Below are 19,544 nucleotides of genomic sequence, written 5' to 3' on the forward strand. Positions count from 1 at the left end.
GAGGAGGAGGTGGTGGTGGGGTAGGAGGTGGTGGTGGAGGAGGAGGTGGTGGTGGAGGAGGAGGAGGTGGTGGTGGAGGAGGAGGTGGTGGAGGTGGAGGAGGTGGTGGTGGAGGAGGAGGTGGTGGTGGAGGAGGAGGTGGTGGTGGAGGAGGAGGTGGTGGTGGTGGAGGAGGAGGTGGTGGTGGAGGAGGAGGTGGTGGTGGAGGAGGAGGTGGTGGTGGAGGAGGGGGAGTTGGATAGAGAAAGCGGTGGCGGGGTGGTTATGGGGGAGGTGATGGGGAGGAGGTGGTGACGGGGTGGTGATGGGTAAAGGTTATGGGGGAGGGGTGGCTGATGAGGGAGTTGAAGAGATTAAGATGGAGTGTGGGAGGAGAGGTTTATGGTTGGTCAAGGTCCTCTTGCACAGAGCTGCAGGTTAAGATCCCGGAGCGGGCGCCTTGGCACGGCGCCGTGCCTCATGCCTCTTCCTCAGATCTTCAGCCTCCAGAGAGCCGCCATGGAACCCACTTGAAGGACGACAGGAGAGCAGCACGGTACAGACACAGCGGGACGCTGAGAGAGACACACCTCAGCGACACGGGTCTCTGAGCAAGGCAGGAGAGATGGAAGTTCTGATGCCAAACGACCAAACACAGCTCTACTCCCTCTCCGCACCACAATCACTCCCAGATAGAGAGGGAGGGAGAGAGAGAGAGAGAGAGGGAGAGAGACAGAGGGAGAGAGAAGGAGAGAGTCAGAGAGGGAGAGAGAGAGAGAGGGAGGGAGAGGGAGAAGGAGAGAGAGGGAGAGAGACAGAGGGAGAGAGAGAGGGAGAGAGAGGTGGGAGATAGACAGAAAAAGTGTGAATGCGAGAGGAAGACGAGAGAGAGAGAGAGAGAGAGAGATAGATAGAGAGGGAGAGAGAGAGAGAGAGAGAGAGAGAGAGAGAGAGAGAGAGAAAGAAAGAGATAGAAAGAGAGAGATAGGTGTTTGAGAAGATAAAGTATAAATAGTTCTGAATGTTTCAGAGTGAGGGCATATTCCAGCTCGCGCAAAAATCTTTCAGATGTTTGGTTTAAAAATAAAGAACCTAGAAGGATGAGATGTTTTTATGATAACACACCCATTGGTCCTGAAGTAGGTCTCATTCAGCCAATCACAATGTAGGTCAGCTCTCCCCCACCTCTCATTGTCTATGAATATTAATTTGATGTCACACGTCATCACGTGACATCCCTTAATGATCAGACAGGAAATGACACCTCTTCAATGTCCCTCCATCCCAAGGAAACATCCAGTACAACCTTCCCCAGAGAGAGAGAGAGAGAGAGAGAGAGAGAGAGAGAGAGAGAGAGAGAGAGGGAGCTATTCTAACAAACCAGGGGTAGAGACAAGCACTATTGAGTCACAGAGAAGTTATGCAGTACTCTCTCTATTGATTAGTTTATTTTATGACATCAACAGGTTGTTTGACTAATGCAACGTGGGAGGAGAGGAATGGCGACACCTGCTCTCAACAACTCTCTGACAACCCTTACCCTATCTAGCGTGTGTGTGTTTGTGTGTGTTTGTTTATTTAAGACACACACACACACACACACACACACACCATGAACACACAGGAGCGCTTATGTTTGTGCTCCTGTGTGCTACATCAACAGCAGAAGCTAATCTTTTACCAACGTTGAAATCACATTCGATCAGAAACAGCACACAAATACACATCTAAACAAACGTCAACAGAAATTAACCCATAGTCCTACTTAACAAAACTAGTCAACAGAAAATAACCAGTTCTCCAACTTAATAAAACTAGTCAGCAGAAACCAACCAATAGTCCTACTTAACAAAACTAGTCAGCAGAAACAAACTCAAAGTCCTACTTAATAAAGCTAGTCGGAAGAAACTAACCCATAGCCTAACTCAATAAAATTTGTCAGCAGAAACAAACCCATAGTCATAGCACATCCAGCAGAAATAAGATGTGCTGAATCAAATAAAAATAAAAGTAGACCCTGTGCTGAGGCGACTCAATCTCATTGTATTTATATCACACACACACACACACACACACACACACACACACACATTCATCAGAACACTAAACAAAAACACAACAAAGCAATATAACAACACAACAAAAACACAGCAACACAACACCATCCAGACACCCCAACATGTCTGCAGTCCACCATTAATATCCATTCCACAGGATGTTCATATGAAATATGAAATATTAATAACATAATGGGCTGAGAGCAGCTCTAAGAGCTTCCTGACATCCATTTACCACATACATGTCTGTCTGCCTATCCATTTATCCATCCATCCATCCATCCATCCAGTGGGGTCAGGGTTAGGGTTAGGTGTCTTTCTCAGGGATACCTCGTCACTCTAGGAGGAGCCGTGGTTCGAACTAGCAACCTTCCGGTTACAAGTCAACCCGCTCTACCTCCTCAGCTTCTGCTGCCCTAAAACTCTGTCCCCCACATATAGTCACCCCTTCAAACTGCAGTCACCTTAACTACACTGATACTACTGTTAGCTAGACCACCTCAACATGTACGCTGTGTCAGTGTGACACAGTGTGTCTGTGTATGAGTGTTTGGTCTATTTAGAAAGGGTGTAATTGTAAATAATTCAGTGGGATGCTGTCTGTCTCTCTCACTCTCAGTTCAATTGTGAAAGCTTTATTGGCATGGAAACAAGTGTTCACTCTACTCAGGCCGCGATCCGTCCCCCATACCTCCCTCCCCCCCCCCCCTTGATGGAGTTATCGATGTGCAGAGAAGAGCCTCCGCTGCTGCACTCTAAGCTCTTAGCGGACTGATGCATTTAGTAGTTGGAAGTTAGTATCAGCGATAAGTAATTAGTGTCTCTGGAGCCATGCTCGGCGGGAGGAGATAGGAGATAGGGTGAAGGAGGTAGAGGGAAGGGATGGAGGGGACAGGATGGAGGGGGTAGGGGGTAGGATGGAGGAGGTAGAGGGAAGGGATGGAGGGGACAAGATGGAGGGGGTAGGGGGTAGGATGGAGGAGGTAGAGGGAAGGGATGGAGGGGACAGGATGGAGGGGGTAGGGGGTAGGATGGAGGAGGTAGAGGGAAGGGATGGAGGGGACAGGATGGAGGGGGTAGGGGGTAGGATGGAGGAGGTAGAGGGAAGGGATGGAGGGGACAGGATGGAGGGGGTAGGGGGTAGGATGGAGGAGGTAGAGGGAAGGGATGGAGGGGACAGGATTGAGGAGGTAGGAGGAAGGGATGGAGGTGATAGGATGGAGGAGGTAGGAGGAAGGGATGGAGGTGATAGGATGGAGGAGGTAGGAGGAAGGGATGTAGGGGACAGGATGGAGGGGGCAGGGGGTAGGATGGAGGGGACAGGATGGAGGAGGTAGGGGTTTGAAGGGAGGTGGGGGTAGGCAGGAGGTCGGTGTGTGAAAGGAGGAGGTTTGTTTGGGTTTAGGGGGTACGAGGTAGGGGTGCAGGGAGGAGGCTGAAAGAAATATACTTTTTGGGGAGTTATTTACCACATACTTAAACGAGAAACACCGTCCCATGTATTTCCCATTCAGCCCTGAGCGTGATTAGACAGCGTTAGCGTTGTCCAAGTCCGCCAGAATCAATGGAAGCAGATAATACAGATTAGCGCTTTCAGTAAGAGCAGGCGAAAAGTGAATCTCAATACATCATCAGCCACAATGCTTCACAGCTACATTAGGAGTTTGTTTACCCTTCGTCCATGTTTGACTCGAATTGTAAAACTGAAAAAGGAAACCTCTGAAAACTGTAAGCTCTGAAACATTCAGGATGACGTTGTGTTGTATGGAGATTCACAGTTCGTAACGAGAGAAGGGAAAATACATACCAACATATCTTAAGTTGGAGAAGCTGGCCTGGTGTATCTTACCATCAATTAACTGACATAATTTGACTTCTCTGCTTCAATTGATTTTGGCTAACTTGGTCAAGCGCTAACTTGGTCGTACAATTGAACGCTGGGCTGATTGAGAATAAACAGTATGTGTTGCTTGTTGATGATATGGAAATATTGATATGTGATATGTGTGTGTGTGTGTTTGTGTGAGGGTGGGTGTGAGTGTGGGTGTTTAGCCCAGGAATAAGACCGAGACAACAAACAGATCGTTTGGCTCCAGAATCAATATAAGCTCGTCAAAACAAACATCGAGTCTGTTTGGCTCACATTTCCTTGTCCCTCTGCCTGGCTAATGCTACGTAGCAACAGACAGTGTCTGATTGACACCATGGCATTCGGAGGCACTCACTCTACCGGTATCTTAGCAGCACCATCAGAAGTGCTCGTTACGAAGGTTTTTATCAGGGTCGCACTGGAACTAAAAAGGTGTTGGGGTCACATAGAGTGTCTCGTCATAATTAGTGTCTGGGTCATTCCCTGTGACAGTGACACGGCCCTTTACAGTGTCGTGGTCCTCTACAGTGTGTGATCATATGCAGTTTTTGGGTCACATACAGTCTCATGGTCATATACAGTGTCTACGGTTACATACAGTGTCAGGGTCATAGGGAATGCACGTCTCTTTGCTTGGCAACCATTATCTTGGAGCAGACTTTGACGACGCAATTTAAGCTATACTTGTTCTTCAAGAACATCCAATCAAACCAACAAATAAATGAACGTGTTAGAAGACTTTCAATGAATGATTGATACAAATTGCAAGAATGTTTTGGAGACACAAAAAGAGTTGCGCATTTGCATTAAGTGAAATCTTTGTTGTCCATCCTTGACAACAGATTCTGTGCTTACATCAAATTTTAGTTAAGAGTCAAACATCGTTCCTAGTTACTTATAAGGTTCGCACATTTCAACATCCTCGCCATGTATAATGCTGGCTTTACATTTTTTGCTATTACTCTATACTAGTATAATTTAATAGTTTGTTTTTTGACCCATAAGGTCAAGGAAGTTATCATCACATCATTTGATGAAGGCAGGTAGGGGATAACCATGATCTGACTCCGACCCTTGGAGAGGAGACAATAGGGCGGTGTCTTCAGAGAATTAAACAGAGTGGCTACCCTCTTGAGATGTTTATCTGTATACATAATAAAAAGCAACCCTGGGGTGAGTCTTGAGACCTTGATGTTGGACACACGTCCATAAACTAAGAGCAACACCAAAAGTTTATCTGGGAATTCAGAATAAGGAGCAAGTAGCTGAAACAATATGGTCGCAAGTCGGCTGCTTATGCTAGAGGCCGAAGAGAATTTATTCAGTTCCTTGGGCTTTTTTTGATTTTGGGATGGGTATTAAGGTGGATGTTCTCCAGACTGTAGCTATCTGGCCAATTTCGGCACACTACTGAAGGAATTTAGTGAAAAGGAAGGGGGAGGAGTGATGATTGCGGTCAAAGTAAGGAAGGACTTATGAGTGAGGTCAGAATAAGAGAGGAGGAGTTATGAGTGAGGTCAGGGTAGGAAGGAGGAGGAGTTATGAGTGAGGTCAGTGTAAGAGAGGAGGAGTTATGAGTGAGGTCAGGGTAAGAAGAGTTAGAAGTGTGGTCCGTTGAGTCAGGAAAGGAGTTGTTTGAATGTGGAAAGATTGCATTTTATAATTTAAATCTAATTTTGAAGTGTTTACCGGCCACCAAAATACCGGAGAACGATGTAGTGTTATCTATCATATGTATTCCGTTTGACTGTTGATAACTCGAGTGACCCCAGAGTGGGGTGGACCCAGCTTGTGACTGGACCCCCCCCCCCCCCCAAGGGTCCTCCTGGACTTAAAGAGTTCATGTTTCTACGATTAAGGTCTTTCTGATCCCTTGACTAATACTGCTGCCATTAATATTAAGACCAATGTCAAAGTTTTACCAACTGACTAATCAGTGAAGACATATATTTGATAAAGTATATTTTTTACTTATAAGCAGTGAAGACAGCCCCAAAACGAGGATCTGTAATAATGGAGGGTAAGAGTGGAAGTTTGTTTTAGTTTTTTTCTGCCGTGAATACAGGATTTATGGGAAGGATCCGGGAGGGGACGGACTTCCCTGACCTCTGGGTTCTGTTGTCCCAGGTGATGTCCCAGGTGATGTCACAGCGCTTTAGCTTGATGCGAATGGTTGCTTACTCTTAAAGCAACACAATCTCCCAGCAACCAGACACTCATAGCACGATGTCTGCCTTTCACCAACTTCCTCACATCTATCTCAAGACAATACTATCGACCAATAAACACCAATGACCAATAAATATCATTAACAAAATAAATACCATTGACCAATAGATAACATTTATCAAAACGTTTTTCATCCTGACAACATGATGCAGGGCTAGGACTTCACCACTTCCTGTCAGGGTGTGTTGATAACGCAGCATGCTCTACGATGTTGTTAAACCTCCTCAAGTTGTAACCATCTCTCTCTCTCTCCATCCCCCTCTCCCCCTCTCTCTCTCTCTCCCTCTCCCCCCCAACCCATAACTTGCCTGTCTGAGTGTCGGGCTACCCCATCTTATCCCTGTCTCTCTACCCAATCTGTCTGTCTGACAGTCTGTCTGCCATCTTGCCTTTTGCCAGTCTCAGTCTATCTCTCTCTCCTTCTCTTGCTCCCTCTCTCCCTCCATCTCTCGCTCCATCTCTCTCTATTTTGCTGCATCAGGTTATTTTCCGTCTCGCGGAGTACTACCAATCGATCTCTTCCCCCTTCAAAATAAACCCCGTAAACACCGCCATCCCATAATAACCACACCTCAACTCTCCGCTGCAACAGTGCGTGTGAGCGGCACGCGGCCCGTCCTGCGCACCGCTCCCACTACCGCATAGCGCCGCACCGCGCAGCCCACTGCCCCGACCCCGCGACGACACACCACCCACCCCTCCATCCATCCCACCAGGCTAAGCGTCTTCCCCCCTCCATCCATCCATCCCACCTTATCTTCATCCCTCCATCCATCCCTACCAAAGTCGGGCAACCCTCCGTGACTTCAGCCCTCCATCCATCCCTCCATCTGTGTCTCCCCCCTCTGGGTCTCCACCCTCCGGGTCTCCATCCTCTGTGTCTTACCTCGCGGTGCCTTATCTTTCCCCTCCATGCCGCGGGTCTGTCTCGAGCCGGTTGCGTCGGGAGCTTTAGGGTCAACACTCGCCAAGCCACTCAATCAGCTGGTGATGATCAACAGTATCGATACGGTATCGAACACAGTATCCTGCTTCTCCGGACGGTAATTTGTCGTTGGCGGGAGTTTCGGTAACAGCCGGTCTCTGCGGCTCGTGCATCTACCTGTACCGTATCCGCGCGCCTCGCCGCTGCTGTCCTCTCCCGCTGTGGTGTCTGCTGCAGCTCGTTGCGAACACACGAGTGACGTCATCACCGCGTCACTGGAGGAAGCTCTTATAGGACTAGAACTTATGGAACTTATAGAATTATAAAGACATGATGGATCTAGACCTGACCTGATAGATCTAGACCTTATAGAGCTAATATACCTTATATAGGTAGACCTATATTATATCAGTACCTTGCTTATTTGTAGTGACAAGGTTTGCCTGTAGTGTATTACCATATCAGTACTAATATAGTACTTTAGTTGTACTATAGTAGTACTATATAATAACTATGGTATATATGTGCTATAGTAGTAGGGTTGTGTGGGTTAACGTGATGAGGTATATACTGTGGTAGTACTGTTAGTACTATAGTAGTACTGTGTTTAAGTGATGAGGTGTGTCTGTTCTGTGGTAGTACTATAGTAGTACTGTGTTTATGTGATGATAGGTGTCTGTATTGTGGTAGTACAGGTAGTACTAGTAGTGTTTACAATGGGTTGTAGTTATAATGTGGTAGTACTGTTAGTACTATAGAAGTACTGTGTTTATGGAATGATGGTTGTCTGTACTGTGGTAGTACTGTAGTAATATAGAAGTACTGTGTTTATGGGATGATGGTTGTCTGGCACTGTGGTAGTACTGTTAGTACTATTATGTAGTGTTTACATGATGAGATGTAGTTATACTGTGGTAGTACTGTTAGTACTATGGCAATACTGTGTTTATGGGATGATGGTTGTCTGTACTGTGGTAGTGCTGTTAGTTCTATAGCAGTACTGTGAGTACTATAGCAGTACTGTGTTTACGTGGTGAGGTGTAGTTGTACTGTGGTAGTGCTGTTAGTACTATAGCAGTACTGTGAGTACTATAGCAGTACTGTGTTTACGTGGTGAGGTGTAGTTATACTGTGGTAGTACTGTGAGTACTATAGCAGTACTGTGTTTACGTGGTGAGGTGTAGTTATACTGTGGTAGTACTGTGAGTACTATAGCAGTACTGTGTTTACGTGGTGAGGTGTAGTTATACTGTGGTAGTACTGTTAGTACTATAGCAGTACTGTGTTTACGTGGTGAGGTGTCTGGTCTCAGGAGTTCCAGGGCGCAGGTGTGTGACAGCGCTGAGACAACAGGAGCTAAAAATACATTGAGGTGGGGGGGGAAGGAGTGTAACGGTGTGTGTTAAGAAAGTTTAGAAAAGACAACATGCTGATCCGACTTATTAGAAACCACGTCATCATCTCTGTGTTCTGCTTTTTATTGTTTTTCTATTTTCATGTGGCTCAGTTCTTACCAATGGGGGCGGTTCTCATCCAGATGGAGGCGGAGTTAGCATGAATACAGTGGGGTGGTCGGGGCACAATAAGCAGGACAGAGCCTCCATGGTTCAAATGTCTTTATTAGTCAAGTTTCTGTAGTGTGACACTCTTCCAGTGCTATTTACAACAGTATAACGTATCAGTGGAGCTAACCCCTAGCATAAGCTAGCCAGTTCTAGTGTCCACTCGCCATTGTCCACTAGCCAGCGCCAGTGTCCAAACGGCAGTGTCCACCAGAGACCTGCCTTTAGTCTCCCCCGGCTGGGTAGAGTTACGGTTAGATTACATCTAGGTATTTAGAAGTGAAATGACATGACATTTACAACATTAGACATGGTTATGTTTAGATATGTTGGAGTCAGAGATGGTTAAGTGTGAGCATAAGTTAGAAATGTTTATGTTTGGGTGCCCAGTGAGGGGTTCTTCCTCGGAGGCCTCCTCCACTAAGGTGTCTAAGGTGAAGAGCCCTCCCCAGATCTATCGCAGGAGAACTAGCTCTGGAGACCACGGAGCTGGGGAGGAGCTAGCTTCACGTGGACACACGTCTAAACGACAACAATAACAAATCCAGCCAAGTTTTCAACAGAGACAAGAGGAGTGCAACATGTAGAGGTGAGTGTGTGACAAGGAGGGTGTGACTAATTGCACTTCGGGAGGGTGCAGTACACGATACAAAATAAACGGAGTGAAGGAAGTCCGATCCAACCCTGATAGTTGTAGCCATGGTTACGGTCTCATGGTCACTTCTTTCTAGAAGCAGTTGGACGGAGGGAGTGTGTAAACACGACAACAGCATCCATTAGAGAAGATGCCAGTTAGCTTGGAGGAGCTAACCATACTCTTAGTGCAGGTGTCCCTACTCTGGGTTCTACTGCATCCTGTACCTTTAAAAGTAGTAGTATTACTTGGTACCACATTGAGAACCTGTCAACGGCCGGGTTTAGTGTTACTAGTCATCAGACTGACACACAATCCTCTTCATAAGAGCGAGGTATTCATGATAAAGAATTTTTTTTACATTCTGTGCAAAATAAGAATAAATCAACACATTGTCAGTTTTCTACCTAGCAGTGTAACTACTTAGCTACCTAGCCCTCACCCCTTGGTCAGTCCATATTTACATGTGGTTCCTAGCTACCTAGCCTTCACCCCTTGGACAGTCCATATTTACATGTGCTTCCTAGCTACTCAGCTGTCCAGCTATTTGTCTAGGGGTGAGCTACCGATCGACCAACCTGGCAAGGGGGCCTTGGTCAGGCCATATCTATTGACCTGTACTTATTTTCAGCAGTAAGACATTCCAATGAGAGGCAAGTTCACCTGAAACCCACCGGTGCGCTAATTTAGCGCTACATTTAGCTCTCATATAGCCCAGCACCAATCTGGACTCAAACATATTTATGATCAGTTAGTGGGACATGAATGATTCTGAACAGTTTTGGTTAGTCAGAGACCGTGGGTATCTTCTAAGACTCGGAACACAGGACATTTCACATTTAAGTTAAAAGCATTGTGGGGAAAAAAGCCCTGTTGAGCTGCCATCTTAGTGTCTGGAACCAGCTCGCTGATTGGACGATGACAAACACAGTTTTATTTTTAACCTTCAGCTTCAAAGCTGAGCGTCCAGTCAGTAAAGGCCCATAGGAACCTTAGAACACAGAAGACAAGGGAAGGAAAGAAGGAAAACAATCATGTAACGTCACTTGGTGAAAAAATAAAGATAAAAAAATATCCATCCAGTTAGAGGAGAGGCCACTAGGAGGAGAGGAGAAGGAGAGGAGAAGGAGAGGAGAAGAGGAGGACGGGAGTTGTGGCAACGCGTGTTCTTAGAAGAACTTGTCGTCGATGCGGAAGTGAGGCCTGGTGACGTCGTCGGGGTTGATGAAGACGGAGATGGACTTCCCCGGGTTCTCCGTGACCAGCTGCTGGAGCTTCTTGGCCAGCCGGTCGTCGGGCTGGCTCTCCCCGCCGGCGTCCGACTGCGGCGAGGGCGGGTTGCTGCCCCCGCCGCGCCACTGCAGCTCCGAGCTGAGGCGATTCGCGGCCTTGGCGTGCTCGATGGTGGAGCGCAGGTGCTCGGCCGGGTCGGAGCGCACCGACGACAGCTTGCGCGCGTGCAGCATGGCCGCCTCGTCCGAGAGGTGCTCCAGCATGTTGCATTGTGGGATGAAGTAGTTGGGGCACATCTTGTTGAGCAGGCAGTGCTGCAGGTCGTCAATCAGCCCCAACAGGAAATGGGCCGAGAAGTCTTCCTGTGAGAGGTAGGGGGCGGGCAGGCGATCGCAGGCCCATAGCATGAGGCTGCGCAGCAGGTAGGGGCTGACCGCCTTAGGCCGCGACAGCAGCTGGATGATCAGCGCCTTGCAGGCCTGGTACGCCTGCATCAGGCTGGACGAGATGCACTTCTTCAGCTGCACCTCGCTGCGGGCGAACGACAGCCTCCACTCGTTCTCCTTGCGGCCCTTGAAGGAGGAGGCGGGCAGCAGGTAGAAGCCACTGATCACCTCCTCCTCAGTGATCTTTCCGTCCCAGAAGTGGTTCTCCATGAGCCAGCTCTGGGCCACGGCCGGCCAGCCCTTGAAGGAGACCACCGGCACGATGTCGTAGAGCATGCGGCTGCTGCCCACGCCCAGAATGACGGAGATGATGGTGCCATTGCGCTCCACCTTCTCCACCCGCGGCATGCCTCTCTGAGGCTTCTTCTGCACCTCCAGTAGCACCAGCGAGATGGACTGGTAGAACCAGTCAGCCACCAGCGTGGGCGAGAAGAAGAAGTTGGTGGCTCCGTTGATGTGGTCCACCACGGTGCAGCAGTCCTTCCACCTGGCTATGGTGCCCTCGTCGAACAGACGCAGGCTCAGCCAGGAGTGGCACAGCGCCGAGTGCCGCATGTCCAGCGTGACGGGCTGGTTCCGGTCGTGGAGTTTGAGTGCCGGTACCAGCAGGGTGAAGTCCATGTCATAGTCCGTTCCCCGGGCGTAGACACTCAGGTCGTCCAGGTCCATGTCCACCACGCCTTCCCGGACCCCTCCTGACAGCAGCAGGTACTCGTTGGCCACAGGCAACTTCTGGTCCAACTTCTGAACCATACCTACAGGAGAGACAGGTAGAGGTCAGACAACCCCATCAAACCTGGAGGACAGTCAGTGAGAAGTGTGTGCCTTACTAACACCCGAGGTCTATGGTGTATGCCCCACACACACACACACACACACACACACACACACACACACACACAATAGTTCAGGTTCAGGTTTTGAACAGACTCAAAATAACACACTAAATCCTAATTTAATTATAAGTTTTAATTTATGATGTAATAATCGTATTAGTGATGATCAGTGAAAAGATGTAACTTAAGTTGAGAGTGGAATATTATGGGGTAAGTAGCAGAGAAGCTGCAGAGAGTAACAGTATAGCATCTGTCTCAATGCTATTCCCTAGTTAGATCATCTTCGCTGAGCTCTCAGAAAGCCTTTTACAGCTGACCGGTAATGGACTGGAATTCATTTAGAGATTAGTTGTGGACCAGGTTCGGTTTTCATATTGATTCTGCTTATGTTTCTTGTATTGGTTGGATGTTTTATACAGGGTTATATACATACAGTAGCATTTTATAGTTCAATTGGTTGGATACGCAGAGTTAGTCAAGGTTTAGTAGAGACAGAGTGATGTTATGTAGACTTCAAAGAATGTATTTATTTGATGTACTCATTTAAACGGATACAACTAGATTACTGGCATGTTTTACCCAGATTCAGAGTTGGTGAAATTCCAAATTCTCGTTGGGCAGCCGTAAGGGGAGTTTGCTTGGTTAGTAACAATAATAGTATCATTTTAGTTTGTAGTTCACTACAGTATCAATTTAGAATAATTCTGCTATAATATTAGTTCCTAGGTCACTACAGTATTAATAATGATAGTATAAAATTGGTTCCTAGGTTACTTCAGTACTAATGACACTAAATGATATTAGTATAATATGAGTTCTTAGGTTACTACAGTATTAATAATGATGCTAAATGATAATAGAATAATATTACTTCCTATGTGACTACAGTATTTATAATGATGCTAAATGATAATGCTATATTAGTTCCTAGGTGAACAGTATTAATAATCCTCATTCTCATCCTCAAACCGCTTATCCGGGGTCGGGTCGCGGTATTAATAATGATGATAGCATACTGTTAGTTACTATATCACTACAGTATGAATAATGATGATAGTATAGTTTTACTTCCTAGGTAAATACATTATGAATAATGATGCTAAATGATAATAGTATAATATTAGATCCTAGGTCACTGCAGTTGTAATGATGATAGTATCATTTTAGATCCTGGGTCACTATAGATTAATAAAGATGAGAAATGATAATTCAATAATATGCTGCCCCCCATCCCTTCCGTTCGTCGCCACCAGTGGTATCGGTCTGGCTACATGGAGGAGACCGCTGTAGTGGAGGGTACACTTGGCCAGGCCTCGCCTCTCTGCAGGGGGTTCATGTGGGTGAGAGCAGGGTGAAAGAGGAGTGGTCTACCCCAGCTCTGCTTAGCGAGGTGTGGATTGGGTCAAATGAAGTGGAAGACAGCTGACTTGATGTTGAGTGTTCCTGGAGGGGGTCCAGCTGCCGGTGCAGCCCTAGCCCGAACCCCCGACCCGCTCTACACCATATCAACCACATGAGCACTACATAATAATTGAGCAGATGCAGATTCGGAGAGACTTGTTGTCCATGGTTCTCACCAAGCATGGAGAAGATGAAGTCCTTGGCCGTGTGGATCTCCAGAGCCCGCTGGTCGTCATACTCACGCTGGTCATGTTTGCTAAACTCCTGGATGAGGCGGTTTAGCTCGTCCACCCGGGACCCGGACCTGAAGTCCAGCTCTGGGCAGGCTTGCAGGCTCTTGTTGTTGTTGTTGGAGGAACCGGGGGTAGCCGTGGGGCTGCTGCCGAGGCTCCCCACCGACCCAGCCCGACTAGAGAGCGCAGGGGCAGCCATGTTACAAACACCTCCTCCGTCTGTTGGGCGGAGGAAACAAGGAAAACTAACGCAGCTGTCTGCTTTCACATTAAAGGTCCTAGCTACCGTCATCCCGTAAATTATTTAACAAAATATTATTTTGTATACTTTATTCGTTAGTTTTGTTTACTGCTGTAGTGTAATCTTAACACAACATCGTTTTTTCATCATGCATATGTATAACGCCTTGGGGACTTGCCAAGATCCTAGTGCATTTTATTGTGAAAGCAATATTGCTACCGTACATCCTGTAAAGTTTCAGCTTTTGACTTGAGATAGTTGTTCATGAGATAGTTATTTACTAAAATATTTTTAAAGCAGTTGAACCCTGTTTTTTTTTAATTCAAACTATATTTTTTATGGTTTGAATAATCCTTCCTTTTTCCAATCCATCTTTGAATTCATTTATAGCACTGTTTGTCCATGACACACTTTTCCTCATATTATTATTGTAAGCATTATTATTAGCATTACTTTCATTGTTATGTTTTATCATCATTTTTATTAACATTATCGTTATTATTATTACTATAATTATCAATATCATTATTTTTATTGTAATTATTATTATAATTTTGTATGCTACATTTCTAGGTGTATTACCAGTTTTGGCCCTAGAGGGGCGCTTGTGGTCCATTACCAGTTGACCCGGAAGAGAAGCAGTGTGGGGTTAGTCAGGTTACTCGGGGTTACTTGGCTCCATGGCGTGGAGTGGCTGTGTATTGAGGTCCTTGGCAAGACAGGAGCTCTTGTCTTCAGCCTCCAGGACCAGGTAGTTAAGTTTGTATAGAGCGCTATGACCTGTTTAATACTCTATGCTAGCCGTGTGGCTAACTCGCTAGTTAACTAAACCTGACAGCCTTTCAACCATGTCAACACCTCCAGGCTGATATCATTCATCATTCATTCATGCTTTCGTTCGTTCGTTCGTTTATTCATGCATTCATTCAGTTGGTAATTTAGTTACTCGGTCTTTCAGTCAGTTAGTTGGTTAATTGGTCAGTCTGTCATTCAGTCAGTTGGTTAATAAGTCAGTCTTAATTGGTAATTCGGGTTGGTTTACGTGATTCTACGGTACCTAAAGCTAATGCCAACCTCTGTGTTTAGAATCCGTATCAGTGTCCTGCTGTCGAGCCTAACTTGTCATGTGTGTTCATATTTGTTTTGGTTGTGCTCTGGTCCCGCCCACCTGACCCCCCTGTAGACGAGTGGTTCCCAACCTATGGGTCGGGCATAGTTTGGATGCAGATGTGCTAAAAATGTCACAAGTGGAGGACAGGAGCCCTCACTGTGGTGTAACAGGACTCACTAACATTTCATTCCGGCCTCAGGTTGAAGCATGGCTTTCAGCAGCGCAGTGCCTTCAGGAGACCAGCAAAGAAGACGGATGCAAAGAGAGTGGAGGAGGAGGTGGTCCCCTCTCACACAGAAGCCAGTGAGGCATGGACCAGCAAAAGGGCAGTGGACCCCCCGCAAATCATCAAGATCCCCAAGACCCCACCCAGGAACTTTGGTAGACTGGTCAAACCTCTGGTCTTCACAGTAGGGGTAAGATATGATAACTGTGTGTGTGTGTGTGTGTGTGTGTGTGTGTGTGTGCGTGTGCGTGTGCGTGTGTGCGTGTGTGTGTGTGTTCTAGCTGCTGTCCTTACACAGTTACTCAGTCACCAAGATTTTATACCTATACTTGTGACGCCAGTCAGAAGTATCTGGACAAGAAGTTTTACCAACACTAGTTATACCAGATAGAAAGTATCTGACCAAGATGTCATATCAAATAATAGTTAACTAGTTACTTCCAGTTAGTGAAGTACATGTTTTGTGTTTTTACATATGGACTAGTCTCTTTCTTCAGATTATTAGTTTGTTTCAGTAAAATGTGCAATGCTATCCTCAGAGACTGTATTCTGATCGGTTAGTTTTCAGGCTTTAACCTGATTGGTTATCAACAGCTGCAATCTTATTTGTTAGTTTACAGGCTGTATGTGATTCTTTAGTTTACAGGCTTTATTGTGATTGTTCAGTTTACCGGCTGTTATTTGATTGGTTAGTTTACAGGCTGCTCATTTGCGGCCGCAGCCATCTGGCAGTATGAGTCACTAAAGTCCCGTGTCCAGAGCTACTTCGACGAGCTGCGAGCCGATTGGATGGAGAAACTCCGCCCACAGAAACAGGGCGACTTCCGTAAAGAGGTGAGGTTGGCTTCTGTTCGGTCACATGATCTCAGCCCCAGGCACAGATCCTGAGGAGAACAGATGATGTTATTCTAAACAGTCTGTCTTAAAGAAATGATCAGACTTGTTTACAGAGAAAACATCATTCACCATTTAGAATACCATAAACCTGAATACACTGACTGAACAACAATAATCCTCCATCTCTGATTGGCTGGGGTCGGGTTTCAGATCAACCAATGGTGGAACAGTTTGAGTGAGGGCCAACGCACTGTCACAGGTGGGTTTTGTACCAATTGTATTAATGCATTGTCATGACCGGTCCAGTCTGTCCTTCATCCAGAATGGAAGAAACTAGAACACTTTTTTGTCCTAATGCCAAACTTGGAAGCTTCTGTCCTGGGATGCTAATGAAGCTTAGATTAGTATTTAGTATTAGTGTCATTAGTCGGATGGTCAAGTTATGGCCCGTGTTTAAAAAGGTTAGCTTCTTCCCTCATTCCTTATATTCCCTATGTAGTGAACACTATAAAGTCCACTGCAGGTGGTACTTGGGATTCTTGAAATATACATTGTGAAATGAAAAAGATAAAATATAGTAAAAGGTAAATGAAAATAAATATATTTAGGATTTTTGAAGTGTATAAATAGTATTATGAGAGTCACCTATTGCATTCTATAATATGTTCTCCATTGAGGTTCTGTGTTAATTTGTGTTCCCTAAATAAACACAGTGGGAGGGTAGAAGTGTAGAAAATCAGAGTTGCTGACACTTCCAACTGGCTATGGCCTTCTTCCAGTAGCGATTGTTTATAAAGGGGTGCTGGCACTCTGCTCAGCCACTGCATATGTATTTCTATAGTTTTTATGGTTTGCATATGAGGCAAAAGGTCTTGATGACCTCATTTAGTAGAACTCCTAAAGTCCCTATGCTCTGAACACTTTAGTGTTCCCCCATTTCCTATTCCTAATGTAGTGAACACAAGGGAACACTATATAGTCAACGCTGTAGTGAGTGAAACTCAATTTGAGTTTCACACTTTTCTTCAGTTTGTTGCAACCTCACCGCTAGTTGCTACTATATTATACACACTGGACCTTTGAGTAGTGAACTAAATGGGAACCAATTCTTACCGTCAAATTGAGACAGAACACAATTGAGACGGTGCTACCCCAAATAGTTCACTATGTAGGGAACAAGGGGACCGATTGGCTACCTGGTCCAGTAGCACTCAGGTCAAAGGTCAAACTCTTGAACTCAGACTGTTGTACCTCTGTATACAGATGTCTTGAAATAAATGGTTATCCTCTTGTTTTGGACCTGAAGCACCTCCACATGATTGACTGAGGTGTGGCTTCTCTTCCATCTTCTCAGGGATCATCGCTGCTAACGTGGTGGTCTACTGCTGTTGGAGAGTACCGGCCCTGCAGCGCACCATGCTGCGATACTTCACCTCTGACCCCAGCGCCTCCAGTCAGTCCCTCTGATTATAACACACACTGGATCCAAATGCACACTGGATAATAACGCCAACAGTGGATACACACTGGATCAAAATAAACACACTGGATTCAAATACACACCGGATTATAAAGAGAACACTGTGTGATCCAGACCCTCTAACATGTCGGCCCCTCTTACTCGTCTACAGAGGCAGTGTGTTCCTCCATGCTCCTCTCCACCTTCAGCCACTACTCCCTGCTCCACCTGGCGGCCAACATGTACGTCCTCTGGAGCTTCTCGTCCAGCGCCGTCTCCATGCTGGGACCAGAGCAGTTCCTCGCTGTCTACCTCTCCGCAGGTAAACCTTCTGTCTGTCCGCCCAGTCAATCAAGCCTAATGTTCACACCTTGTGACCGAAACTAGACTCAACGACCTTACTATCAACAACAACACAGCAAAAACCAACACTGCAGAAACTAGGGTTAAAGTTAGTACAACCAATTGCAATGCCAAACACTATAATTCTTAGCTTCAAGACTCACCACAGCTAGATATGAGACAACCTTCTTAAAGACAAAATGTAATGTAACATTTAACCCATCTGTCTGTCTTTCTACCTCTCTTCAAGTGACCCATCCGTCTGTCTGCGCCACTACGTTTCTGTCTGCTCCTCTGAATGCATATCTGCTCCACTACTTGTCTTTCTGCTCCACTACCTGGTTGTCGTGCCAACCAGCTGTGTTATGTTCCAGGTGTCGTCTCTACAATGGCCAGCTACGTCGCCAAGACGGCCTCGGGCAGGTTTGGCCCTTCTCTTGGAGCCGTAAGTCTTTCTAAGCTAACCGGTCTGGTTCATACTGGTTAGAATGGGCTCCAGTTGTTTAAAGTGGTCTTTCGTCCGTTTCCCAGTCCGGAGCAATCATGACTGTCCTGGCTGCTGTCTGCACCAAGATGCCCGAAGCCAAGCTGGCCATCATCTTCCTCCCCATGTTCACCTTCACTGCAGGAAACGTATGTCAGCCATTACCTATAAACACTCCTCACAATGTCCCGCCTCTACACCCTCAACCTAAGTGATTAGTTCTCCTTTATCCCCGTGACAGGCGCTGAAGGCCATCGTTGCCATGGATGCAGCAGGTGTGGTGCTCGGCTGGCGGTTCTTTGACCACGCTGCTCACCTGGGAGGAGCTCTGTTCGGCATGTAAGTCTTACTCCAGTATAGTCCATCTTTAAGACCAGTAAGACCAGCATTGACCACGGCATGCCAGCAGGTACTCATGGCGCCTTGTGTTTGATGCAGCTGGTACATCATGTTTGGCCACGAGCTGATCTGGAAGAACCGGGACTCGCTGGTCCGGGTCTGGCACAACCTGCGCACCAGGGGCCCTGGGGGCCCAGGGGGCGGGCCTAACGGAGGAGCAGGCTCCGCCTGAGGCCAGACTTCGCCACCATGACGTCACAACGCAACTTCGGCCGGCCACACGCAGTGTCGGCACCGCCAACCCAGGGCATCATCACCTCCACCTCACGACGTCATCGCCTCCACCACATGATGGCATCGCCTCGCCCACAAGACGTCATCAGTTCCACCACAAGACGTCATCGCCTCCACCACATGATGTCATCACTTCCAAATCTTTCTAGCTTAGGTAGGAATTTATAATTCCAACATTGGATTGGGAATGCTGGATCTTCCTTTATATGGGGATAAAAAACATTTCCTTCCAAATGCAGTGGTCATGGTAACCATGAGTTCACACTGCCTCTGGAATAACGATGGGTTTCCGTGGAAACTGGAATAAATGGGTAACCATGGAAACCAACCCCAGAGAGGGACCTTGACCATCATGGTGCTGGTGTGTGAGTTGTTTGTGTTTACCCTGTGTAACCACGGAAACCTGCCTCTTTTAAACAGGATGTAATGTCATCCGCTTTTCCTGTCCATGTTGATGATGTAGAATGTGTAGATACACGAGGTAGGTTAAAGGTGTGAGGTGCTCTGGTTCCCCTGGTGGTTGTATAATGTCACCTCTAGACCCCCAGCCAGGTCCCTCCATGTAGGGCACAGCCCATCCCTGGACTGATGGATGGCTATAACGTACTGTGTTGACACAATGAATATTTTATCTTGAACTGATTAAAAGTTGATTTGAACTCTTGACGTGTGTTGAGATCATTTTAAAGCATGATTCACCTGACCTCCACCGGTGCTCAGAGAGACCCGAGGGATGGACACCAACTCACCATTACATAGTAGGGTGTGTGTGTATGTGTGAAATGCTGTAGTACTGCATGCAATCA

At 46.6% G+C, this 19,544-nt stretch overlaps 2 protein-coding genes across 2 annotated transcripts; one reads left to right on the forward strand and one right to left on the reverse strand.

Annotated features, from left to right (window-relative positions):
• Window positions 1-8,721: 8,721 nt before the first annotated feature.
• Window positions 8,722-13,604, reverse strand: LOC307072222 (nucleotidyltransferase MB21D2; the record flags this gene model as incomplete). Its single annotated transcript, XM_079731439.1, has 2 exons — window positions 8,722-11,690; window positions 13,349-13,604. 2 exons carry the CDS (start codon window positions 13,602-13,604, stop codon window positions 10,426-10,428), a joined length of 1,521 nt encoding a protein of 506 aa, XP_079587565.1. The 3' UTR covers window positions 8,722-10,425.
• Window positions 13,605-14,273: 669 nt separating this feature from the next.
• Window positions 14,274-19,396, forward strand: parlb (presenilin associated, rhomboid-like b). Its single transcript, XM_079733172.1, has 10 exons — window positions 14,274-14,397; window positions 14,957-15,173; window positions 15,677-15,817; window positions 16,031-16,079; window positions 17,175-17,273; window positions 17,452-17,601; window positions 17,996-18,066; window positions 18,153-18,254; window positions 18,347-18,444; window positions 18,544-19,396. Exons 1-10 carry the CDS (start codon window positions 14,327-14,329, stop codon window positions 18,674-18,676), a joined length of 1,131 nt encoding a protein of 376 aa, XP_079589298.1. The 5' UTR covers window positions 14,274-14,326; the 3' UTR covers window positions 18,677-19,396.
• Window positions 19,397-19,544: the final 148 nt, after the last annotated feature.

Source organism: Pollachius pollachius, assembly GCF_949987615.1.
Source record: "Pollachius pollachius genome assembly, chromosome: 3".
Taxonomy (NCBI): domain Eukaryota; kingdom Metazoa; phylum Chordata; class Actinopteri; order Gadiformes; family Gadidae; genus Pollachius; species Pollachius pollachius.